Raw genomic sequence first — 27348 nt, 5'->3', positions numbered from 1 at the left:
AGTGTGATATTTCCATGATCTGTGTTGACAGCAATTCTCACCTTTCAGCTTCTTTTTTTTTTTTTCAAATATGTCGCTGTTAGTTTTCACACTTAACTCAGAAGCAACCTGACCAGAGAGGGAAATAACCAAGAGAAGCACAAACTCTCTTTTAATTCACATTTCTTCTCTTATCCTGGTTAATAAACTGCATTAAAGGTCACAGGTCCAGCACAGCCCTGTTCACCTCACTCATATAATAAACATCTGATAAAACTCTTCCTGGACAGATGCATGATGAGCAACTTTTTATGATCATGATTGCAGATAACTGGTCCGAAAATTGAGGATTTTCAAACTTGTTCAGTTACCTTTGCGCCCAAATTGTCAGATCTGCTTTGTCTCATTAACTTCACTGAGGTTATTCATTTTGATCGTGACTCATGATGTCTTCTTGTGCCACAGTGACTCAGGGTGACAATGGCTGGGAAGTGACTTACACTTCTGCTCAGATCTGTGCCTTAAAAGGATCGACAGTGCACATACCCTGCAGCTACACATACCCAACCAGAATAAATGAGCAAGATACCAAAGTTGAGAAAGAAATCTGGTTTAAAGGTGATGAACGAACGGATCTGCCTCACCGTGGTGACAACGACTGCACTCTGACAATCACAGACCTGAGAGAGAGCGACTCAGCTGAGTACAAGTTCAGGTTCATAACAAACCAACCAAAGGGGAGATATACTGGTTCACCTGGAGTCACTTTGTCTGTCACAGGTAAGATTTTCATCTCAATATTTATCAATTTAGTTCCAATTGTTTAACATCTTCTGAAGATTGGTTGTGTCTTTATATGCTGACAGTTCAGTATAATGAAGACTTCTGTTCCTTATTCACATATTCAGATCTTCAGGTGCAGGTGGACAGATTGCAGGTCAACCAGTTTCATAACTGGGCAGAGATGACGTGTCGCAGCAGTTGTCTTCTGCCTGGTCATCCTCGCTACGTCTGGTACAAGAATGGATTGAGGGTTTTGGGACACACATCTGATTCTTACTCAGACTCCTTTAATCTGACAGACGACTTTTCCTGCGCTGTGGAAGGAAATGAGGAGTTCCCTTCTCCTGCAGCGTGTGAGTTTACTGCCAGTCTTCCACTGACATAACACCATCTGAGCTGCATGTAACTCACTGGTGATTTGGTTTCCACTGCATAATTAAGCTGTGCAATAACAGCTCACACTGGAAGATTATCAAAACAGCATTTCTCATCCTGTCTTTAAACTGTAAAATCTTTGGATCACAAATAACTTGTTCTGATCATCAAAGAAATTCCACGATTATCTGTTCTTGTATCCGTAGTTGACATTTCCCTTGTTCATCACTTCTTTGACTCTGTGATGTGAAACGCAAAGCAAAGCTTGTTTACCTACTGGAGGTCATCAGTAGACCTCCAGATATGTGATATATTCTGATATGTGCCTCATGTGGACCCCCATTGCCATCGCACAAAGGGAAATTAAGTGTTCAATGTGTTCATTTTTTCTCCTCCAGATGCTCCGATGGTTCCCTCTGTGTCAGCGAGTCCCTCTGCTGAGATCTTGGAGGGCAGTTCAGTGACCCTGAGCTGCAGCAGTGAAGCTAACCCAGCAGCTACTTATACCTGGTACAGGGAGAATGGATATGAATCCCCTCATTCTCTCAGTAAAGAAGCACAGCTTGTCTTCGGGTCCATTCAGTCCTCTGACTCTGGAGAGTATTACTGTGAAGCTGAGAACAGCCTCGGGAGGACGAAATCTGACTACATCTCTATTGATCTGACGTGTGAGTAAAACACTAAAGCATCACACAACCACACATCACAACTTTCCAAAGCCTTTATTATCCAATCAGCTGGTTTGCTGATCCATTTCTAATCCAGAAAACCACCTCTAAAAGTTCAGATGCCCCCACACATAAGACCTCCGTCCTGTCTCCTGGAAATGACGCTCGTCTGCTAAAGGTTTTTGTAGGAAACAAAATTGCCTGTATTTTATTGTGTGGCAACATTTTTGGGATTGTAGGAAACTTTTTGTACGTCTCACAGTTAAATTACAGTCCCGACATCATCAATCAATACCGTAAATTCAATTGAGAACACAAGTTCAGAGGAAGCATTCAGTGCAGAAAAGAGAACACAATTTTATTTTATATAGCAATGTTGACCATGATAGTACAAATGTCAAAATATCAAGGAACTGTGAAGTTCTATTCTACTGATTTCTTCTTGGATTGCTCGTATTAACCAGGAATATAATATCAATAACTACATAGTCAATAGTCAGAGCCATCAATCCAGAATTTACAACATATTTCAAACATATTTGTGATTCGATCTGCCCCCATTTACCCTTAAAAATGTCAGAGAAATGTTCTTCTAGTCTTCTCTTAGAGTTGAATGTTTAGGACACACACACACACACACACACGCACGCACACACACACACACACACACACACACACACACACACACACACACACACACACACACACACACACACACACACACACACACACACACACACACACTTCCACTATGAAAACCCTGCAAACCTGTGATGAAACATGTTCATGTTTTCTGCTCTAGATGCCCTGAACGTTCCCTCTGTGTCAGTGAGTCCCTCTGATGAAATCAAAGAGGGCATTTTAGTTACACTGACCTGCAAAAGTGATGCTAAGCCAGCAGCTAAATACACCTGGTACAGGAAGAATGCAAAGTCACACCTTCATTGTCTCACTGAAGAAGCGCAGCTTGTCTTCAGGTCCATCCAGTCCTCTGACTCTGGAAAGTATTACTGTACGGCTGAGAACAAGCTGGGGAGGAAACGATCTGAAGATATCTTTATTGATGTGAAATGTGAGTGATCTAAAAAGCAACATGCAGCTGATGAGTTTGAAGATTTAATCTGTTAAAACCAGGAAACAATTTTGTCAACCATACCTTCTTTTGTCAGTGCTGCCTGTTGCCAGTCACAACGCCACTTCCGCATGCATGACTAATACTGATTTCAACCCAGCATAGAGCACAGACGATATCTTTCCTCAGTTCGTTACTTTACTTTTACCTTTTCCAGATGGTCCAAAGCTTCCCTCTGTGTCAGTGAGTCCCTCTGGTGACATCATGGAGGGGAGTTCAGTGAATCTGAGCTGCAGCAGTGATGCTAACCCAGCAGCTAATTACACCTGGTACAAGAAGAATGTAAATGTCAAAGCTGTCAGTGAAGAAGCACAGCTTGTCTTCAGGTCCATCCAGTCCTCTGACTCTGGAGAGTATTACTGTGCAGCTGAGAACGAGCTGGGGAGGAGAACATCTCAACACATCTCTGTTGATGTGAAATGTGAGTCAAACAGCTTATCTGGACAGCAACAGACTGCCGATGAATAATGATAAAAAAAATAGTTGTAATCCGTAAAATCCAGGAAACAAGTTTTTTAATAATTCCTGCTTTCTTCTGTTACGCCTGCTCTGAAGTTTCAGGCACTTCCACATGCACGACTAATGCTAGCATAGAGCACAGACGATAGCTTTCATTTACTTTTACCTTTTCCAGATGCTCCAAAAGACTCCTCTGTGTCAGTGAGTCCCTCTGGTGACATAGTGGAGGGCAGTTCAGTGACTCTGAGCTGCAGCAGTGATGCTAACCCAGCAGCTAATTATACCTGGTACAAGGACAATGAAGACTCACCAAAAGCATCAGGACAGATCTTCACCATCACTGACTTCAGAGCTGAACACAGTGGGAATTATTACTGCGAAGCCCAGAACAGAAGAGGAGGCCTTAACATCACCTTACATCTGACTGTTGTCGCAGGTAAATTTACACACATTCTGAGGTCACAAAGCATCAATGTCAGATGGAAAGCATCACTGGGACGGCAGTGAACCGTGGAAATTTACAGCTTTTCAAAAACTAAATCCAATTTTCACGTTACATCCTCCGGACAGAAAGCAGAAGAAAAGGAGCGTTTCAGTTTCCTCTGAACCTCAGATCAACAAAGCTCAGTCCAGATTTCATGTTGGGTCTGAAACAGTGGTCTTTGGTGTTTTTTTGCGCTCTGTTACATAACGACGAGCTCAAAGCAATTTAATTATCTTGTTTATATGTGTTGAGTCATCACTGCCTTTCCTTCCCTGTGCACTCAGAGCTGTGTCTGATGATGCTGTCCTTTAGGCTTTATTAGACACTGACCACACTGTGCAGAAAACTAATGAGCCTCCAGTGTGCTAGTGTGAGATTTCTTCACACAGTGGCTGCATCACTCTATGAGCTCAACAATAAAGTGCGTGAAAATACTGAGACCCTAATTAACCGTTTTTGTTTTTATCACCGTTTCTCAGGAGCAGGGAGGTTAATCGCTGCTGGAACAGTCCCTGTTGTTCTCCTACCTATCGTATCCCTTTTTGTCTTCCTGTGGATCAGGTGAGCAGCTCAGTTTTAACTTCAATCATTGAATGTTAAATCGTTAAAAGTTTGTCAGAACTAAAACATTCAATGGTTTGTTTCATTCATTCTCCCGACCAGAAAAAAGAGGGCTTCCAATGAATCTTCTGACACTGAAGAGAGGCCAGACAGCAGGGAGCTGGTGAGAACGGCTACTCTACTTATACAGATGCAGTACTTCCTGTTCATTCATACTGCTGAGTCACTCTGTCTTTAAGTGTTTCTAGGAAACTCATCTGACTGAGAAGGACTTTGTGCTGCTTTTCTGACATAGGATAACACTTCTTGTTTGTGACTGGACAGAACCAAAGTCTCTGGCGCTCATGTTTTCAGCATATGGCACTGAAATGTTCTGTGGGACCCTGAAAGCATGCATGAAAGAATTAGGACTGAGGAGTCAACAAGTGACATCAGGAAGGCTGTGTTACGACCCAGCTCAGCAGGGGAAGGGAAGTAACAAAAAGCAACCGGTGGAAGTGGTTGAGAAGATGTTACTTGTTACAAAGTGTTGTTTAAATTAAATTGTTTTAATACACAAAAGGCAAAAGGCCAAGACAACGAAAAGAGCAATTTGGGTGCTTTTCAAATTAATGAAATAATCAAAATCGAAAGAAAACTCTCCAAAAATGAGAGCTTATCTAATTATAACCAAAAGAGAAGTCGTCAACAGGAAGAGCTTGCCTAAACCACACTCAAAACAAAATGGAAATAAAACCCTCCTAAATGAGGCCTACAGTTCTGATGAAAAACTGAAAAATGAAATAACACCCCTAATCCTAATGAAGCTATCAAACAGTATACCTGAGTGTGTGTACAAATCAGTCCCCCCCTCTAAACCTAGCTCACTATGGAGTCTGGTTGCCAAAACAATACAAAGAGTTGAACTCTGACAAATCTCTCGCAAAACAATTTGGATCTCTCCTGCGCCGAGGACTGGTCACCGAGATGCCAGCCGCAGACTGCCATGCTGAGACGTCTCTTGTAGCCGGCGGGAGATAACTGCTTGCAGGGGATTGGACACTGGCTGGCTCCTCCCCAGTCGCCGTCCTCTTCCGGTGGAGGAGTCCTGTTTCCATTCACATGCACACAGGGCCCAAGAACACACACAAACACCCCCGAGAACGATGGCAGCCGTAACAAGCTGTTATGTTTTGATCAGGCACAGGGGCAGGATGACCTTCAGTACGCCAGCATCCTCTTCTCCAGCAGCCGGGCAGACGATCTCAACTCCAACATCGGACCAGCTCAGCCCCTCAGACACATGGAGCAACAAGAGCCCACCGAGTACGCTGCAGTCAAATATACCAGGTGAGCAACTGTTCACACTGGACCATCATCCTCACTGCAAGATTACAATGACGTAACTTTGACGTACATTCATTGCAATTTCTTGCTCTGTTTTTATTATTATGTTGTTGGGATATTCTTTTTTTTTTTCTCACAACCAGAGGTCAGGAAACTGAAGAGGATCCTGCTGCATTGTACAGTACAGTCAACAAAACCCGATGAGCACAACAGACATTTATAGTCTGATATTTCCATGCTTCTCATACCTTCTTCATAATTTGTATTTCAGCAGGTGTGATTTTTGAAATATATTTCTCAGGATGGACCAAGAATGTACGATAGAGACCATTACAGATCTTGGAGAAACAACTTTACACTGCTTTGTGTTTTACTCTGCATTGGTCAGCTCTCAAGAGTGTGTGTGAAATCCTTTCCTGCATTAAACTGTGAACATAGCTTGTGTAACATGCTTTTTATGGCCACCTGTTACATGAAAGCATTCTTTGGTCTCTAATAAATCTTCTTCCTCGCAAACCGCCTTGTGCAGGCGCCAAAACCATCCAAAGTCTGATGCCTCTCAGACTTTGGAGCTTCTTTTAGAGCCTAAACACTTTTGAATTACTCTTTGAACAAATGTTGATTGATTGCATTTAGTGTACATTTACTGTCATCATTTACTGTATATTCAGTCAGTGAAAAGGCCAGTAACATTCAGAGATTCAGTTTAGTTTCTGATTCAGTTGGACACGCATCACATCAGACTCCTATGACTACTGATTATTATTGGACTGATACCACTGACATGTAAGAGGACCTGAACCCATCTTGACCAGCTAGAAGCGATTGTTCGCCTGAAGATGTAATATGGTGCCACTTGTAGTTCAGGGAAAGTAGCATCTATGTCATTGAAAGTAGAGCTGGAAGTGATAAACCAAAATAAAAACATGGTGATAAAGTAAAAAGCAGTCAGAGAAAAATCAGGCTGAAGCTAAAACACATGACCCCTTCAGACCAGGTGTTCATAATAAAGGACTTCAAATATGAGTCATTTCTTGATTGGACTTGGGAAAGGCTGGGGAATGCCCGGTCTCTGGTTCATGCTCGTCCTGCGAGACCGATGGGCAATTCATAAATACAACAAAGCAACTACTTTTTTCGTGATAAAGAAAATATCATAAAATTGTAGACTGCACATGTGGAACGCAACACAAGCGTTTTATGTCGAAGCATCATGCTTCTTCTTCTCTCAGATTTTTGGCGGATTGCAAACAACAGAAAGGTGCATACTGCCACCTACTGTACAAGAGTGTGCAACATCATGACAATTATCTATATACTGCCTAAAAGTGGATGTTTAAATGGTACTATGAAAACAAAAACAAACAACAAAAACCCTTATATTCTGCCGGCCAGCCTTGTGTTACCTGAATAAGTAAAGAGTGCCCTCCTGATGGCTCTTATCCCCTCTGCTTCTGCTCCCAATATTCCTTCAAGATTCCATCTGTCTCTCTCTGTCTTCTGTCTCTCTGGCCTTTTCTTGAAGCCTCTCTCTCTCTGTTACATACTTGGCACAGTGCAATATTACATGTTCATCATTTTTCTTTGTTCCACATCTCTCACACCTGTCATTATTTCTTTTCCCCAGGGTAAACATTGTGTCATTCAATCCCGTGTGTCCCACCCTCACTCTTGTTATAATAATTTCATCTCTTTTCCTTTCTTTGACATACCTTGTTACGACTGATTTTTGAATTTTGTGAAATGCCCTTCCTTTCAGGTCATCCTACCACATCGTCTGCCATATTTCCATTCCTTTCTGCCTGATTGGCGCTTTTCCTTCTCCTTTTCCAAGTTGAACTGGTACGGAAATTTCTTTTTTCAGGGCTTCTTTTGCAAGTTTATCAGCCATCTCGTTACCTTTTACTCCCTCATGTGCTGGGACCCAACAGAACTGAACATCAACACCACCCTGTGAAGTCTTAACAAGCTGTGCTGAATCTCAGTAACTAAATCTTCTCTTCTAGTGTTTGTTGATTGGATGCTTTCTATAACTGCTTTTGAGTCAGTGCACACCACCACCCTGTCTGGTCGTCGAAGCATCATGGCAGCTGTCAAGAAAGTAAATTAGATGTGGAGTGGCGCACTATCAAAGAGAAATGGGCAAACAATGTTTTTTTTTGTCGTTGAAGTAAAAGACAAGCTAGTGTGTCTAAGGTAGTTTGTGCAGACGAGATGAACAAGGCTAATCTCAAGAGTCATGGCAGCTACAAACATGCTAAACTGGGTTAGTTGTGAGGACAAATGGGTAAAGTTAACGCTCTTCAGCGGAGTTTGGATACCCAACAAGCAGCTTTCACAGAGCACACTGTGACAGACACTGACAAACAGGCAAGTTTTGTGGTGAATGAGCTGATGGCTAAGAAGCTGAAAACCTCATTCAGAAGGAGAATTTGTGAAGTGTCTTTGTGCTGTTGTGGAGCTGCTAGCGTCAAAGTAAACCTGTGATGTCTGTTTGTCTGGAATAATTCATGGAGATGAAGGAAAACCTGATGTATGAACTCAACTCAGTGACAGCAAGCGCCTTTGTGATTTGGCCTTCCTTGTGGACATTAGCACAAACCTCAAGCTCCAGCCAGCTTCTCAGCTCTCTGCTTTCACTAAAGCTTTGACAAGTATAGCTGGAAAGAGGAAACACTGCATTTTCCAACTCTGCAAGAACAAAAGCCTCCTATGACATCTGAACATGCTGCTGAGTGTGAGAGCTCCTTCAGGCATTTGGAGAGAGGTTTTGGGATATGAAAAGGAAAGGAAAGAAAAGGAACTGAGCATGTCTGCTACGCTTTTTCATGTGGAACCAGCTGATGTGCCTGACAGCTGGAAACATGAGATCAGTGAGCTGCAACTCAATGAGCACAAAGCTGCAACAACCTCCATCTGCGCTCCAACTGACTCACAAATGGCTGACCCAAACCTGGAAAACCAGCTGCGAGTAGCATCATCATCATCATCATCATCATCATCACCATGACCATCTGCCATCAGATACATGCCTCTCCAAAGAGAAGCACTTCCAGCCTTTGCAGAGGTTAGTGTGTATCTGCGTTCATGTGTTCATTAATGTAGTATGGCCCTCGAAGGATGTTATAAAAACTGAAGTAGATTTTTAGTGTCATCTCAGTTGCAAGAGTAAAGTGTTGGTATCGTACATTTGCAAACCACAGATACTTACCAGGGTTTCGTGCGTAGGTATCAAAGTGACATAGTTCAGATTACAGGCATGGATGGTGGCGGTATGACTTCCAAGCAGCAGATCGCTGTTCAAGGAAGTCACATTTTGGGGAGGAGGGGGGAGTCTGACGAGGCAGATGCAAATCAGTGGGAGCCATTCTGCTCCCTCATCTGCCTCAAACAGTGGACTGTAGCCAGGCATATTACTGATTCTATGTCATTAAGTTTTCACTTTTCAACTTCAAGGATAACTTGCAAATCAATATCATGACAATAGTGGTCATGTAAAATCACTTTATTACACAGACTTCCTTGAGTCGGTGTCAGTGCATTTATTTCTCTTGAACATTAACAACATTGTAATATACCAACCTGCTAACATGAGTTAGCCCCATGTGTCCTTTTTAAGAGACTTAATACTTCAAGTGTGGAAGTCCATTTCTGCCAAGAAGGGGAACTATGAAGAGTTTGACATTATTAAAGTAAAAAGTAATCTGATAAAAGACCATATCCTCGCTCAGCTACTGAGATGAGTACATAAATGACCTCAACAGCTGATTTTTCTATGCTCCTCTCTTTTAAAACCCTTTAATATGAAATGAAAAGCTTCAGACTGTTTGTGGTCGTCTGTGGCAAACGGCTTGACCCCTCTGGAAATAGTATTTTTTTAAATGTAGTTCTGTTAAATTCTATAGAAATACTGTAAAAACATGTCAGTTCTCTGATGTTGTTCCAAATCTGATTGTGGCGTCTGATGTCTTCTTGTGTTGCAGTGGTACAGGGCCACAGTGGTTGGGGGGTGTGGTACACTCCTCCTCAGATCTGTGCCTCAAAAGGATCAACAGTACAAATACGCTGCATCTACAGTTACCCGCGTAGAGTTAAGAACGTTGAGGACAAATTCTGGTTTATAAACAGTATAAATAATGATTATGTGAATCTGAAAACAGAGTCAGAATATTTAAGACGTGTGAAGTATGACTGTGATGAGACAAAGCTCAGCTGCACTCTGACAATCACAGACCTGAAAGAGAGCGACTCAGCTGAGTACAAGTTCAGATTCATAACGGACCTGCTAACGGGGAAATATACTGGTGATCCTGGAGTCACTTTGACTGTTGCAGGTAAGATTTTCATCTGAATATTTATTGATTTACTGCTCAACATCTCATGAAAGTTTTTTATGTGTTTATATGATGAAAGTTCAGTCTAAAATAAAGACTTCTGTTCCTTCTTCACATGTTCAGATCTGCAGGTGCAGGTGGACAAATTTCAGGTCCACGAGTCTTTTAACTGGGCACAGATGACGTGTCGCAGCAGTTGTCATCTGCCTGGTCATCCTCGCTACGCCTGGTACAAGAATGGATGGAAAATTCAGGGTCAGACATCTGACTCTTATTCAGACTACGTTAGCCACGCAGACAGCTATTCCTGTGCTGTAGATGGATACGAGGCCTCTCGCTCTCCTCCAGTGTGTGAGTTTACTCCACAGTCCTCCACAACATGAAGCCATCATCATGTTAGCCAGTGCACCGCACACCATACACACAATCTGCCTTGTTGCACGTGTGTGCGTGAGTAATCAAGTTGGGACAGAAGCAGCAAAAGACTGGGAAAGATGTGGAACGCTCCAAAAACACCTGTTTGGATCATTCCACAGGTAAACAGGTTGATTGGTAGCAGGTGATAGTATCATGACTGGTTATGAAAGAGGCATCCTGGAAAGGCTCAGTCATTCACAAGCGAGGATGGAGCGAGGTTCACCACTTTGTGAACACATGATTGTATAAAGAGTATTACTACATGAGCTCAGGAACACTTCATAAAACTTTGCAAATGAGTCCATTCTGTTTTTTATTCATGCTTTAAACAACATGTTTCATACATTAAGGGAGGATTTTTTCACTGAATGTAAAACATTTGTTGGTAAACACAGTTCGCTTGTTAGTGATTTCCTTCTGTTTTAGTCATGTTTTACACAGTGTCCTTACTTTTTAGAATAACATTAAAGTAGTGCTGTCAGGCGATTAAAAAAATTACAGGATTTGTAATTAATTAATCTAATTAATCGCATTTTAATCTCATATCTGCTAAAGGTCCCCAAATAAAGAATTTGAATTCTAGGACATTATAAAATTGTAGTGCATGACTAATCCATTGAATACACCAAGAAGAGAAGATTTGATATTGGTGAAGTGTGCTTCATAAATGAAATTCAAAAGAAAAAAGGTCAAGCACATCAGCAAACCAATTAGGCCAGGTGCATTATTCAAAAATGCAATAAAACGGTAGCTGGAAATTAGAGTCAGATGATGCTATCTGAAACGCCTCTTTTAGGCCCTCGTCTTCCACGATTGAAATCGGCCTGCAATCAGCAGCAACCCACTTTGCGATTGAGTCTGTCAGTTGTTCTGTCGTGGCTTTGCTCATTCGTTTTCCTAACTCAGCAAGTGTGGGTTGGCGGAGTGAGCTCACGGTAGCACTAGCGGCACTAGCAGCAACTACATGTTTAGCGTTTAAATGATTCAGGCTTTGTAATTCAGGCTGGAGCTGCTACGGTGATAGGAAAATTCTTTTTTTACACAAGGTACAAGTCACTGCGTTCTTGTTAACAGTCCAGTCTTTGTTCTTTTTATAAATAAACTTGCCGTTCAAAGGTCCAAGTAGGCTTGCTTCGCTCTCCGCTGTCGCATCCATGTCTGTTGTCACCCTGCTTTTGACTAGTGGCGCAGGTAGAATGCGACCTGCCACTGCAGCCTATACGGGTCACTCAAAGGACCAAATTTCAAATGCTTGCGCATTGACTTGCCACTCATGATTAATTGCGTTAATTTTTATAGCGCGTTAATTTGCAGCGTAATTAATTAATCTAATTAACGCGTTAAACTGACAGCCCTACATTAAAGTTAATGTTTATTTCTCCTTCAGATGCACCAAAGTCTCCCTCTGTGTCAGCGAGTCCCTCTAAAGAGATCGTGGAGGGAAATTCAGTGACTCTGAACTGCAGCAGTGATGCTAACCCAGCAGCTCATTATACCTGGTACAAGAAGAATGTAAATGTCAAAGCTGTCAGTGAAGAAGCACAGCTTGTCTTCAGGTCCATCGAGTCCTCTGACTCTGGAGAGTATTACTGTGCAGCTGAGAACGAGCTGGGGAGGAGAACATCTCAACACATCTCTATTGATGTGAAATGTGAGTAAAATACAGGCTGTAAGCTAAACAGAGCTCAAACTGTCACATTTTTTGCTCTTTCAACTAACATTTTCAACACGAAGCCTGCGTTACAAACAGAGGGTTAAGAACAGCTGGTGTAGAGGAGCACAGGTGTCTAAAGAAAGATGCTGTTTAATGGCTTTATGGGAAACACAGGATCCCGTGTGTTTTGGAGTTTGAACCGGTTTATGGAGCAGAAGTCAGGGTATCTCGTCATCTACTGCTTCAGTTTTGATCACTAAATCTGTTTATTGTGAGTCCCCCAACTTTCTGGAGGTTCATTTCAACCTGACGAGATGATTTCACCTGAAGTTACCTTCAGTTTCACAGCCTGCTGCTGTGGTCCACTGAGCAGCTGCAGCAGATTTGGACCTTCAACAGTCCACATCTTTCCAAACATGCAGCAAAGTCAACTGATGTTAGTCTGTATTCATCCATACAGATCCCTCAAAGCCTCCCTCTGTGTCAGTGAGTCCCTCTGGTGAGATCATGGAGGGCAGTTCAGTGAATCTGAGCTGCAGCAGTGATGCTAACCCAGCAGCTACTTACACCTGGTACAACAGGAGCCTAAAGATGCATCAAAGTCCAGAAGGAAGTTACCACTTCACTTCCATCAGCTCCAAGGACAGAGGGAGCTACTACTGCAAGTCTGGGAACAAATATGGAAACAGAACCTCTTCATCTCTTTTTGTAGATGTTCAATGTAGGTCACCAAACTTCTAGCACATCTACATGACATTGAGCGATTCTTAGCACGCAATTTAAAACTAAAAAGAGCTTGAGATAAGCTGATCAGACATTTTTCTCCTCCCCCTCTGAAGCCCTTCCTGGCAGTTCATTGTCCAGTTTTCCTGTGTATGAATATAATCCTGCAAATACATTTTGATGGATTGTCTCTGTACATATTGTCATCCAGATGCTCCAAAGCTTCCCTCAGTGTTAGTGAGTCCCTCTGGTGAGATAGTGGAGGGCATGTCGGTGACTCTGAGGTGTCACAGTGATGCTAACCCACCAGCTAAATATACCTGGTACAAGAGCCAAAAGCTGCTTCAAGGACCTGAAGGAAGTTACCACTTCACCTCCATCAGCTCTGAACACAGAGGGAACTACTCCTGCAAGTCTGAGAACAAATATGGACAGAACATGTCTTTACCTCTTTTTTTAGATGTTTGGTGTAAGTCACATTTTATTTGTCATGATAGAAGAGTCCTTTCAAATCACGCATGCTCATAGTGATGGATGCTCATAGTGATCCATGCATATTGTTTTATTGCTTACCAGATGCTCCAAAGCTTCCCTCTGTGTCAGTGAGTAACTCTGGTGAAATCATGGAGGGCAGTTCAGTGACTCTGAGCTGCAGCAGTGATGCTAACCCAGCAGCTAATTATACCTGGTACAAGGAGAATGAAGACTCACCAAAAGCATCAGGACAGATCTTCACCATCACTAACGCCAGAGCTGAACACAGTGGGAATTATTCCTGTGCAGCCCAGAACAGAAGAGGACGTCACAACTCCACTTTGCATCTCACTGTTGTGGCTGGTAAGTTTCTCAGTTCACTCACTAATCTCACGTGTAAAGGAGGAGCTGGCGATTTCTTGTTAATTTGAGGGAGGCATTATAGTCTATACCAGAAGAATAGATTTCTGACTGGGGCACATGTTGGAAATCAGTGACTAAATCTCAGAAGGCACAAGTTGCTCATAAAAAAAAAAAAAAAATTAAAAAACATTTGCCGTCTCTAATTGCTGAAATCTCAGCAGATGGTGACATTACTAAGAAGTCGTCAGACAGGGCAGGAAAGAAGAGCAGCAAATGATCAGACATGATTTCAACAGAAGCTAGCAGTGGAGTAGTTAGTCATGCTGAAACATCCGTCACAGATTTTCAGTATGACTCCCTGGTTTCACTTTGGCCTGTGCGATCTGTGCATTTGTTTGTTTGTGTACGTTTGATTTTCTGACTTTTGCTATGGTGATGTCCTCGCGCTCCCAGATCTCTGCGTACAATGTTGTCATTAGCCATAAAAATACAGGGCAGAACTACAAAAATAAGACCTAAGCTGTAATAAACCTTTAAAAAACGTTCATGTTTCCCTTGTTTGTGGCTTTGTCAGCAGAAATACATGCTATTTCACACAAGCACAACATCTAGTGCAACTTTTGGTTCACAGGGTGCAGTGGCACTTTGTTCAAAAGGGCCGAGTGTTGACTGAAAGTCCCACTTGTTTCCACCTCTTCTCGTACCTTTGCACTGACACACCAAACAGACAGTCGTATCACTCTATGGAGCTGCCATGCAACACCTGACTGAAAACACCCAGATCGATTTTTTATTTCATCACAGGTTTCAAAGGAGGCTGGAAGTCAGCAGTCATTGGAACAACCCCTGCTGTTTTCCTAGCTATCATATGGCTCTCTGTCTACCTACTCATAAGGTGAGTAGATTACAAAAGCATTGTACATTGAGTACCTGAAAGTAGTCAGTTTGACAATTCAATTATTAATATGTTTATTTTTAATTAACTCTCCCAACCAGAAAAAACAGGGCTGCCAAGCGGTTATCCGGGCCTGGACGCAGACCGGGCAGCAGGGAAGAGGTGAGTAATGAATGGAAACTCCTGACTCCTGTTCTGGCTCCTCAGCTCTGTTGTCACTGGTGCTGGTCCGTGAACCCCAGTGAAGCGGACTTGCTTCCAGCTGCCGCTCCGCTCGTTTCCCCTCAGGGTCGCTCGCTGGATTGCATGGCTGAGCTCGCTCTGGTCCTCTCGTGTCAGCAACTGTGAACTGAGCTCAGTGTTTGTGTCTGTTGGTTTCACTTTATGAATACATGCAAGCGAAAGTAAGCCAAAATTTTTCCAATGGCTCCATTTGGGACACTTTTATCCAAAGCTCTTGACAGGGTTTTTGCCTTTCATTCACCTGTTAACGCACACACTCACATGCTGACGGCAGTGAGCTACCAAGCTAGGTGCTAGCCTGAGCATCGGCAGTAATTTGGGGTTCAGGCTCATGTGGAGAGGCAGAGATGGGGATCAAACCCCCAACCCTGTGATCTACCTCCTGAGCCAGAGCCGCTCATTCACTTCAGGGTTTAAGCTTGTCATTCATCACCCGACGCGTTCTAAATAAAAATCCGCTCCTTGCAATCACCTGAAGCATGCAACTGATGTCCATCCATGTGTCCACTCTCCCTCCCAGCATCTGCCCTTCATGATCCATGAAACCCACATTCTTGAATCTTCGCAATCGTCCAAAAATGACAAAGGACAACCAGTGACGATGGCGCTTCATGCATCATGTCAGAGACAATGTGGCAATATTCTTTATTAGCTCCCACAGAGCGGCCGCTAGTGTCCCTGTGGGCGGTACTGATACCTCAACAAAAATTCAAATCCTAGTGTATCATGAAGAGCAGAAATGCAGTGTGAACAAGGCAGAAAGATCAGAAAACATAGAAAATAACTACAGAAAAGCAACCTGCAACACATAGTTCAAGCAAAAACACAAAAAACATAAATGGAAAAAACAAACAAAGGTAGCAGAATAGCTCTAATATTGATTAATTACCATGTATGAGATCGTTTCTGCTGCTAAATAAAGTACGTTTAGCTAAAGCAGAGTTCAGTAATTCACTCATTTTCACCCATTTAGTAATGATATGCAGCTCAATCTATAGATTCTCTCTCAGCTCCACTGGAGTTGGTGAAGCACAAAAACAGACCCAAGCTGGTTTCCTGTCACCCTTTTGTGTTCCCCTCTGATCAGTCGTGTGCTTGTAGAGGGCCCAGGTCTGTTAGCGTGCTGAGCTAATGTAAGCAGTCCGTTTTTACTGAAATAATCCAGCATTCAATTGAAGATGATCTTACTCAGCAGTGGCAGTGTACCAGCAGGTCTACAGCTCGAACAAGTGACATGGCTACAGATGTTAAATGGAGAAGTCGTGTTGTCTTTCCAGTGTCTACCCAATCAGTCAGAAGACCAGGACCTTCATTACGCCACTGTCCACTTCAACGAGAACCAAGATCCTGTGTACTGCAACGTCAGACCTGGACCCCGCAGACACAAGGAGGAGGAAGTCGTTGAGTACGCTGCCGTCAAATTCAACAGCGCCGGTACTCCCCCAAGGTGAGCGGGTCCTCACTAAAACTTCATGCGTTTAGTGGAACTGATGATGAAGTATTGGATTTTAACTCTTTCACTGCTAGTGCAATTGTTTGTATACATTTTCACCCTCTTTGTATTAGTTGATATTATATCTTCAGGATCCCTTGATTTTTTTTACCTTTTTTTTTTTCTCCTGTCAGAACAAGAGGTCCAGAATCTGGGGAGGATCCAGCTGCTTTGTACAGTACAGTCAACAAAACTGTTAAATGAATCTCTAGTCTACCTTTTCCTTTTCACCTGTGGGGTCGAGCGATGGCAAACTTAGTTGTTCATCTGGTCTGTTGGTCAGTTGGTCCACAGCTCGAAATAGCTCAACGACTACTTGATGGATTGCCATAAAATTTGGTGATCCCCTGACTTCTGGTACCAAAGCAGGGGACAGCTTTGTATTTATGTGACGGTATGGAAGATTAATACATGAATTGTCATAAAATTGGATGAACCTGATTTTTAGTACAGATATTCGTATCCAGCCAGGATAACTTAGAATTACCTCAGCTGTCCACCGTCAGGTCAAAATCTTAATTTGTTCACTACTTTATGATCAAACATTGCTCCATGAAGCCACTAATGGTCAAAAACTCCACAAGGGGATTAATTTAATGTGTCATTAGGAAGTAAAGGTTGATTGCACACAGTAATGACGACAGAATGATGACACCACCAGCGTTTAGATCAGTTCCCTAAAGCCTCGCTTTCACTGCGCGGTTTTGTTTGCCGCCAGGTATGATTATGGACTAAATGAATGACTGAACTCATGCCGACCCCTGCTCCAGTTACTTGTTTGTGCGAAGCAATATTCAACATATGTTATTACTCCATATATAATGATGACAATTTCACTTACCAAATACAGTGTGTGCGGCTGGCAGTTGCTGCACTGAGGAAAATGAAAGTGGTCAGGCAGCATTTGAAAATGCTAAGGGGGGTTGAAAAGTTGCTTGTTTGTACTTGTAGTCAAACGTTTTTATAACCTGAGCCTTCAGACATCTCTGCAGTTCTGTATTAGAGACCTAATCCCAATAAAAATTTGCTATTCAAAAGCTCATTGGGCTGATGCAGTATAGGTGATGTGGTTGCAGTTTCACTCATCTGCCACTAGATGGTAGTGAAGAGACATATTGTACTGATAGAAAACCTGTGAAGTACATTCCTCTCTTTTCTCTGTGTGTGTTGTTTTTTTAGTTATTTATATGACTTGCATTTGTTTACATATTTTCCTTATTCTGTTCTGTATTATATCTATTTTACTGGAATAAAAATTTAGTTAAAATTCTCACAGCTCATGTCCACACCTGTGGTATGAATTTATGTATTGCTTGATTTTGAGGGGACATAGTCCAGCAGAGAAACTTAGCAAAGTGTGAATCTGTCCCAGGCAGAGAAGAAGGACTGTATGTGTTCAGCTGAAATAAAGACACTGGAAACAGAGTCGTGAGGCAGTAAAGGCAGACTGCAGACAGATTGCTACTACAGTCACACTGAGCGAGATGAGTGAAGTGTGTGACTGCAAACTCCTGCTCACAGAGGTTTTCCTGCTCTTGCAGCAATGTGTGACTTTTTGCAGCCGTCATTAATGCACTACATCTTTAAATCTTTAGATTCAGTGTCTCATCATGTTGCCTCTTCAGAAACTTAGTAAAGTTCTTCACAGCTGAGTGGATTGATAGACTTTCTTGATAAGATAAGATAAGATAAGATAAGATAAGATAAGATAAGATAAGATAAGATAAGATAAGATAAGATAAGATAAGATATTCCTTTATTAGTCCCACAGTGGGGAAATTTCAAGTATTACAGCAAACATAGCGGGCAAAGGGACATTAAATATAAAACCAAACAATATAAACAAGGAATAATGAAATATAAACAAACAATACTGATATTGCACATTGATATGAATATGAACAATCAGTACTGACATTGCACATTGAATGATAGTACTCCTGACTGGAGTATTGATAGTGAATAGGTTCCTATATTGCACATAGGAATTGATATATTGCACCTTAAGTTGAAATTCACCTGAGCAAATATTTTCACAGTATGAATGAACACAGTTAATGTGTATTATAGTGCAGTCATGTTGAAAGTCATGTGAGTGTGTGGTCTACTGGGAGCACTGCTGGTTGTAAAGCCTGACAGCTGCAGGAAGGAATAGCGTTCTTTCACACACTTTGGGTGAAGCAGTCTCTCGCTGAAGGAGCTCTCCAGTGCTGTTGAAGTTTCCTGCAGGGGGTGGGAGTCGTTCTCAATCATGGATGACAGCTTAGCCAACATCCTCCTCTCTCCTACCACCTCCACTGAGTTGAGGGGGCATCCCAGGACAGAGCTGGCCTTCCCGATCAGTTTGTCAAGTCTCTTCCTGTCAGATGCTGCTCCCCCAGCAGACCACTCCATGAAAGATGGCTGATGCCACCACAGTTCTGGTGGCAGACAGTAGAGATGATGATGCTACTCACAGCTGGTTTTCCAGGTTTTGGTCAGTCGGCTTTGAACAGAGCTGACTTTTCAGAGTCAGTTTTGAAAGGAGCTGCTCTCAATAGGAGGTCGCTTTGCATCTCAGTGATTTCATGTTTCCAGCTGGTTCCACATTAAAAGGCGTAGGAGACATGTTCAGTTCCTTTTCTTGACTTTTCATGTCCTGAAACCTCTCTCCGCTGCCTGAAGGAGCTTTCACATTCAGCAGCATGTTCAGATGTCATAGCAGGCTTTTGTTCTTGCCCAGTAGGAAAATGCAGTGTTTCCTCTTTCCAGCTGCACTTGTCAAAGCTTTAATTTCACATTTGAAGTGAGAAGCTTGAGAAGCTGGCTGGAGTTCTGAGAGGTTCGTGCTGATGTCCACCGTGAAGGCCAAAGAAGACACTTGCTATCACTGAGTTTCCACATCAGGTTTTCCTTCATCTCCATGAATTATTCCAGATGAACAGACACTTTGGAGCATTTTCATTTTGCCTGGTGCTCCTTCACAAATTCTCCTTCTGAATGAGGTTTTAGCTTCTCAGTTATTAGCTCACTCACTACAAAACCGGCTTGCATTGCAGTGTCAGAATGCGGTCCCGTGAAAGCTGCATGCGGAGACAAACTTGAGTCTGCAGTTCATCCGGTTTCGCATGTTTGTAGCTGTCATGACTCGAGATCAGCCTTCTTGATGACTGTGAGCTCGTCCACACAAAACTAACTTCAACACACTGGCTTGTCTTTCACTTCAACAACAAAAATGATGATCCATTTCTCTCGTGACACTGCACATCTGCTGTTATTCTCTCATCATCAATATGGTGTTACCACCATCATGTGCATGGTGTGTTCAGGGACCACCCTGATGAATGTCATAATCTAATATGTTATTTTCTTTTTCTTGCACTAAGAGGTATTTGCTCTTTTGATAATGCTTTTGTATTATTTCCTCACAGATAAGATCAAATGAGTCTGCAAAACAACAAACAAGTCATATTCATGGTCTTTTACAGTCATTTACGGCCATCTGGTTTACCGTGCATATTTATAATATAATGAGGAAGGAAGTCTGGTATTTTAGCTCTCTGTTTTTCGATCTCCTGCTGACTCTCCTGACCACAGAGGAACTTTACAGTTCAAGACAGTTTCTCTCTGACTTGTAAGTAGTACCAATGTTTGATGTGACTAATAGCTATCTTATGTATATTAATGACCTTCTGATGTGTTTAATTGTTCTTTTAGCCACACAGAGATGACAGGAGCAGCGAGTGGATTTGTTGTCTTCCTTCTCTCTGTGCCAGGTAATGCACGTGAATGTTTAAATTGCAGGGCATTTAGCCCACTTCACTTCACAGCCGCCTGAATCCGTCTCTCTATTTTTTATTTGAAGTATAGACAGTAATTTGCTCTCCCTTTAACGACAGCAGGGGTAGAAGGTATTAAAAAAAATCAATCACCTCTTAGATGAAAGTGAGTCTGCTGATGACGACTGCTCTCGTCCTGCACTTGGGAGTTCAAACTTGGCAAGTTCAGCTGGGGAATTCAAAGTCCTCAGGCTGTGCGGACGCAGTTCGCTCAATTTGATGTTGTGTTCTTGCCGCTCTGCTCATGAGTACACGTCTGTATCTTCAGTTAACTGTTTCAGTTTCAGCTTTATGGGTCGTGTGTAGGTTAACACAGGGTCAACGGTACGATGAAATGTGTTGGACGAGAAAACAGGTGAGATCAGCAATGAGAGCACTCTGAATATAAGAAAATAAATTAAAAAAAAACACTTGATATGTATTTGAAACTGTATATACATACATGAAAATGAGGATTATGAGTGAATGCAAAGTGTGTATAAGACTATTGCACAATTGTATGTAGCAGTCCTGGTGCATCTGTAGCCTGTAAAGACCCTAAAGTCCACAGAGGGCAGCTCTGTTAGCTGTTAAAAATCATGATTCTCACTTTTACCTTCAGACAAAGTAATGTGGAAGCAGCTAATAGACCTCAGTTATATATCCAAATGCAGAGTGTCATAGGATGAAAACCTAATGTGTAATGCAGCTGCACCTTCACAAAACATCAAGATCTGTTGCTCAGTTGGATGAAACTGACTGTTGTTTCTCTGTGTTGCAGTGGCACAGGGTTGGAATGGCTGGCGAGTGACTTACACTTCTACTCAGATCTGCGCCTTGGAAGGATCCACAGTGGAAATGCGCTGCACATACACATACCCATCAACAAAAAACCCTGATACTAGAGTTGAAAAAACAACATGGCTGACAAGAAGGAGTGATCGTCTGAAAGCAGATTCAGAGTATGCAGGTCGTGTGCGGTATTACTGTGAGGGCAACCACTGCACTCTGAGAATCACAGACGTGAGAGAGAGCGACGAAGATGAGTACAAGTTCAGCTTCACAACAAACCGACCAGATCAAACCTATACTGGTTCACCTGGAGTCACCTTGTCTGTCACAGGTAACGTCTTCATTTGATTATTTCAGAAATCAAGGCAATAGCGCTGAAGAAAATCTGAGCTCAGAGGTCCAGTTATGAATGACCTTCGAGCTTGAATGTGAACTTTTGGTCACATGATAGTAGCAAGTGGTCAGATATTGGGGGACGACTGTAACCCTTGTCTCAGCTCAAGCACGACCGCTGGTGTTTGATGTGAAGAGCCTCCCTGAGCTTTCTCCGGACTGGTTTTGGTGCAGCTGTGAGTGATGCTCCTGCAAGCCTTCACATGCACTTCTAACTGCTCAGTGACCACTTGATACCACTTGATCTGAAGTTCACATTTGGGTTGTGTCCTGACTGAATGAGGACCAGCAGATGCAATTGAAAGCATCTTTAAGATTAGATTGTTCCAAAGGGGCAATAATGAACATCCAGGACAGACACGATGAAGGTGTTTGGGTGTAAATGTGTGTATGAATAAAAATCATACTTCTGTTCCCTGCTTACAAATCCAGATCTACAGGTGCAGGTGTTCAGATCAATACGCCACAAGGGTCGTATCAGGACAGAGCTGAAGTGTCACAGCAGCTGCCAACCTGATCAGGCTTCCTACATCTGGTACAAGAATGGGCAGAAAATTCAGGAAGCGACGCCTTCATATTCGGCCTACATTCATCCTGCAGACAGCTACTCCTGTGCCCTAAAAGGACACGAGGATTTTCCTTCTCCCTCAAAGTGTGAGTTTATTCCAGACGTCCACTGATAGAACACATTTAACCCGCTGCACTGTCCAGTGACTGCAGTAGGATTAAATGCGGATGGCCCCACTTCCCCTTTCTGCGTTTCTTTTTTTTTTTTTTGCATTGAACTCTACAGGATCACTTCTGCTGTCTCGGCAATAATACAACCTGCTCTATTACTGCTGTGGAAGATGCAGTTGTAACAGCTCTGCTTAAAAATCTTTCAGGTGTCCGTGGTCAATCCTGCAACAGAGTCGCATACACTCACAGAAGCATCTGTGCATTCAAAGGCTCATCAGTGGACATTTCCTGCACATACAGCAGTGATGAAACTATCGCATCAAAGTTCTGGTTCAGTCCTGATCGTAGTCGTCAGTGGCAGAATCCCTCACAGCCTGAGGACCTCAGTGAAGACTCCCAGTATGCAGGTCGTGTTTGGGTCTTTGAAACAGAGAGAGGACGCTCCACTCTGAGAATCAGTGACCTGACAGAGAGTGATTCAGCTCAGTATCACTTCAAATTCAGAGCAGGAAGCTTTGAATGGAGGAGTAGTTTACCTGGAACAACTCTGACCGTCATAGGTACTGATGATATGTATTCCAGCACAGTCCTGTACAATTGATACTGAGTGCATGATTTTGTGTAGTTCTATAAGTTCTATATGAAGCTCTATATGAAATAAATAAAACCTATTTCAACTGTATGTTATTTTGACGTCATGTGTTTACTTGCAATCCTTGTATTTAATAAGGAAGAATTACATCCTTTCTTTCTCTAAAGCTCCAGATCTGCAGGTGCTCATAAAGACATCATCACGGTGGTGGTCAGAGCTGACGTGTCACAGCAGTTGTCCTCTGCAGCATCATTCCTCCTACCTCTGGTATCAGAATGGACGGCACATGTTGGGACAAGCATCTATTTCTTTTACAGTTGACGTTGATCAAATAAACAGTTATTCCTGTGCTGTCAGAGGACATGAGGATGTCCCCTCTCCTTCAGTGTGTGAGTTCACTGATGCCCTTTAGGAATTTTAGACATGCTGAATTTTTCCCGTCTCCTCCACTTGATTAGAAAATAAAGAGTTTACGTTTCAAAATGTGACATAATCTGATAAATCTCGAGGTGGCGACTGAGTGTTCAAACCAACAGTCACTGTGGAAATTCTATCATGGTCCTTAACTTTTGCTTCTCGTCCTCAATCTGGGCGTTCTGGACAGTCAAAATATGCCATTACTGATTTAATCCTATCTTAAATGCTTTCTAGACATGATTCTTATTCGACACTCTATTGTCCATAGAGTTTGTGTGTTCTGATTTCCCTCTTACAGGACGCACTCTTCTGTATGGTATTTCTAAATATGCCTTAAATCGATGCCTTTTGTCAACATGAACTGATAAAATGTGCAATATATTGTTTTATCTTTCAGGTGTCCGTGGTCAAACATGCAACAAAGTGACGTACACTCACAGAAGCATCTGTGCATGCAAAGGCTCATCAGTGGACATTTCCTGCACGTACAGCAGTCACAGTGATGATGTCACATCAAAGTTCTGGTTCAGTCCTGTTCGTAGTCGTCAGTGGCAGAATCCCTCACAGCCTGAGGACCTCAGTGAAGACTCCCAGTATGCAGGTCGTGTTTGGGTCTTTGAAACAGAGAGAGGACGCTCCACTCTGAGAATCACTGACCTGACAGAGAGTGATTCAGCTCAGTATCACTTCAAATTCAGAGCAGGAAGCTTTGAATGGAGGAGTAGTTTACCTGGAACAACTCTGACCGTCACAGGTACTGATCAACACAAACTGATATTCACTGCAACGCAGTTCAATAAAACTTCTTGTACCTTATTAGGCAACCTTAAACTGGTTTTAAGCTGAAATGCTTTATTAATGATTAGTGAGTCAGCATTAATATAAATACATTTTGGGCTTGCCAGGCTTAGAAAAAAATGGGTTTGTATTCTTCCATGACTTTGTGGGTTCTTCCTCACATATCCAGCTCTGCAGGTGCAGGTGACCAGAAGAAAAGTCCACCAGTCTCATACCGAGGCAGAGCTGAAGTGTCACAGCAGCTGCCGTCCAGCTGGTCAAGTTTCCTACGTCTGGTTCAAGAATGGAGAGAAAATCATGACAGAGGAAAGTTCGTCTTATAAGGACCAGTTTTATCCCGGAGACGCCATCTCTTGTGCTTTGAAAGGACATGAGACTTTCATCTCTCCTTCACTGTGTGAGTTTTCTGCACTGTGTAACAAAATGGGCTGTCCACAAAGGAATCAACCGTTGCTTCTCATTTTGCATCTAATATTTTCTTCTACATTTAAATGTGTTCTCCTACAGATGCTCTGGTGGATCCCTCTGTGTCAGTGAGTCCCTCTGGTGAGATCATGGAGGGCAGTTCAGTGACTCTGAGCTGCAGCAGTGATGCTAACCCAGCAGCCATGTACACCTGGTACAAGGAGAACCAAACACTGGTGGAGAGTGTAAATGTCAAAGCTCTCAGAGAAGAAGCACAGCTTGTCTTCAGGTCCATCCAGTCCTCTGACTCTGGAGAGTATTACTGTGCAGCTGAGAACGAGCTGGGGAGGAGAACATCTCAACACATCTCTGTTGATGTGAAATGTGAGTGAAATGCAGAATAGAAAAAACAACGCACAGCTTCTAAATCTTAATGTTTAGGTTATAAACACTTGAAGGGGTCTTCCTGGCAACAAAGTTTTCTTTAACTTCACATTCATTGAGTTGCTCCTGTAGTTCTTTATGAAGAGGTTTTATTCACTCATGGCAATTTTATAGCTCATGTCAGTAAAAGTTGTGGCCAATCATCTCCTCCAGATGCTCCAAAGCTTCCCTCTGTGTCAGTGAGTCCCTCTGGTGAGATCATGGAGGGCAGTTCAGTGACTCTGACCTGCAGCAGTGATGCTAACCCAGCAGCTAATTATACCTGGTACAAGGAGAACCAAGCACTGATCCAGGAACCTCAGGGATGCTTTCACTTCACCTCCATCAGCTCAAAGGACAGAGGAAGCTACTCCTGCAAGTCTGGGAATCAACACGGCCAGTTAGACTCCAAGTCTGTATTCATAGATGTCCAGTGTAAGTATTCAACATTAGAGCTTCTTAGGCCAACAGTGGATTTACAAGAAGGGATTAGTGGGTTGATTTGTGCCACCGGAGAAGTGGAGCCATCTGTTGTTTATAGGAAACCAAGGACAACATTGGTCATGTGTCCATTGTATTTACTCCATGATGAAATCTTTGTACATTCAAGTTTAATGAAGTCCGTCCAGGCACACAACACATGCTATAATGAACTGTCTGTCTGTACTTATTGTCCTCCAGATGCTCCAAAGCTTCCCTCTGTGTCAGTGAGTCCCTCTGGTGAAATCATGGAGGGCAGTTCAGTGAATCTGAGCTGCAGCAGTGACGCTAACCCAGCAGCTAATTATACCTGGTACAAGAAGAATGAAGACTCACCAGAAGCTTCAGGACAGATCTTCACCATCACTGACTTCAGAGCTGAACACAGTGGGAATTATTACTGCGAAGCCCAGAACAGAAGAGGACGTCACAACTCCACTTTACATCTGGTTGTTGTGGCGGGTAAGTTTCCAGTCACTTACACACAGATTGTACCACAGTGATTGGACCAAATTTAAACCAACATGGCTAAAAATGGAGCATTTGAAAATGGGAGAAGTTTGAAAACCATGTCTGAAAAAGTTGTTTGTTTGTTTTTTTTTTGTGGGCACAGTTGGTTGCTGTGCCACAGCAAAGTGAAGAAGTCACCTGAACTTGTCTTTTGAACTGGATTTTTTTATTTTAATAATTTACAAAGAAGTGAAGACCTATATATTCAATTGTGAGATGGAGTCAGCGTTGTCATTTTGTCACCACTGCACAGGAACATGGAGAGCAGCAGCTGCGGGAACAATGGCTGCTGGCGCCCTCGCTGTCATTCTCCTCTCTGTCTTTATATTGATTAGGTAAGCAGTTTGCTTTCATTAAATGATAATTATTAAAGTCAATTACATTATATTGCAATATACATTTTAGGCATCTATTCTGGTAATTATGGCATCACTGCAGTGACCAGAGCAATCTAGAAACATGAGGGACATCAAGGAAAGAAACAGGATATTGATCAGATTGTATAACAAACCAATAATATTTTCTAAACCAAATTTTGGAGGTTAAACTGTAACTGACCCAAACTGCAGAAGAGAAGATGCAGCTTTCCTGGAGCTGAACCTTTCCTTTCATTAAGTCACTGAAAATTAAATCACTTTAGCAGTCAGTTTGTCCCAGTTAAATTATTCATTCATTTTTATTCCCAAGAATAAGAAGGAGGGCTTCCAAGCAACCGTGTGAGCCCGGAGAGCGACCAGACAGCAGCGAACAGGTGAGGAAGAGGAGTTGAACAACTCCAGTGCCAAAGAAAATTCATTGTGGTTCCAGCTCCATCCATGACTGTGTGATTTAGAAATAGCTTTAAATCGATACTGAATCCTGGTTTGGTTTGTGTCACTTGCCCACTCAGAGGCAGCCAGAGGAGCAGCAACATGACCTTCACTATGCCAGCGTCCAGTTCTCCGGGAACCACACAGACTCTATCTACTGCAACGTCAGACCGGCTCGGCCCACGAGACACAAGGAGGAGAGCATCGTGTACACCGCCGTCAAATTTAAAAGTGACAACGCTGCTGCAAGGTGAGCAGCTCTGCTCGACTTAAACAAAATGACATTTTTTAGTCTGGCAATTTCATAGCTGTTGCAAAATCAGCGTTGGGCAATTTGTATCATTTCACATCTGATCTGCAGAATTTACCTAATTTTTCCCCTTTGAAATCCAGAAGTCAGATGCCAGATGGGGAGGATTCAACCGCATTGTACAGCACAATCAACAAAACCTGCTGAACACAGGGGGAATCTCCAGCCTGGTATTTATATTAAATAAATCGTTTATTTAAGCAGATAAACACTGATTTCATATATTTCCTGGGACAGACTAGTCAAAAAGAATGCAGCATCGAGACAAGCATACATTTTAAACACACATTTAAGTTTACAGACTTAAACAGAACATTTTGAAAGTTTATTATTATTATTGTTATGTCAGCACAGATGTGCAAATTACCTAATTTTAATTGTTAACTATTCCATAAAAGCCATAATACCCCTGAGGAGGCTGTTTGCTGTGCTTTTCTTACTTTATGGATTCTTTTTCCTCATTCTTATTTTAGCACCACAGAAGGGAACCCTTAAGGGTGTGTTTCTATATCGAGCTCTCCTCTCACTTCTTTTTTCCACAGTGAAAACATAACTTGTTTCATGTCCTTATTGCACTGTCTG

The 27348-nt window shown here is 42.5% G+C and overlaps 2 protein-coding genes across 2 annotated transcripts; both read left to right on the top strand.

Annotated features, from left to right (window-relative positions):
* Positions 1-425: 425 nt before the first annotated feature.
* On the top strand, positions 426-14975 carry LOC139350241 (cell adhesion molecule CEACAM5-like). The gene is made up of 17 exons (XM_070991499.1): positions 426-759; positions 888-1115; positions 1536-1805; positions 3095-3358; positions 3572-3832; positions 4360-4441; positions 4544-4604; positions 5622-5770; positions 6069-6082; positions 9751-10101; positions 10225-10452; positions 11906-12169; positions 13107-13364; positions 13472-13732; positions 14546-14627; positions 14729-14789; positions 14916-14975. The coding sequence occupies exons 1-17, from the start codon at positions 426-428 to the stop codon at positions 14973-14975; spliced, it is 3228 nt and encodes a 1075-aa protein (XP_070847600.1).
* A 3786-nt stretch (positions 14976-18761) lies between these two features.
* LOC139350235 (uncharacterized) lies at positions 18762-27261 on the top strand. Its single transcript, XM_070991488.1, has 15 exons — positions 18762-18838; positions 20059-20117; positions 20941-21282; positions 21777-21998; positions 22229-22582; positions 22782-23003; positions 23429-23785; positions 23999-24226; positions 24337-24618; positions 24832-25092; positions 25339-25599; positions 25901-25982; positions 26335-26398; positions 26537-26706; positions 27240-27261. The coding sequence occupies exons 1-15, from the start codon at positions 18762-18764 to the stop codon at positions 27259-27261; spliced, it is 3003 nt and encodes a 1000-aa protein (XP_070847589.1).
* Positions 27262-27348: the final 87 nt, after the last annotated feature.

Source organism: Chaetodon trifascialis, chromosome 2 (genome assembly GCF_039877785.1).
Source record: "Chaetodon trifascialis isolate fChaTrf1 chromosome 2, fChaTrf1.hap1, whole genome shotgun sequence".
NCBI classification, from domain to species: Eukaryota; Metazoa; Chordata; class Actinopteri; order Chaetodontiformes; family Chaetodontidae; genus Chaetodon; species Chaetodon trifascialis.
Note: the sequence above shows the minus strand (reverse complement) of the source record. Positions and strands in the feature narration are given on the sequence as shown.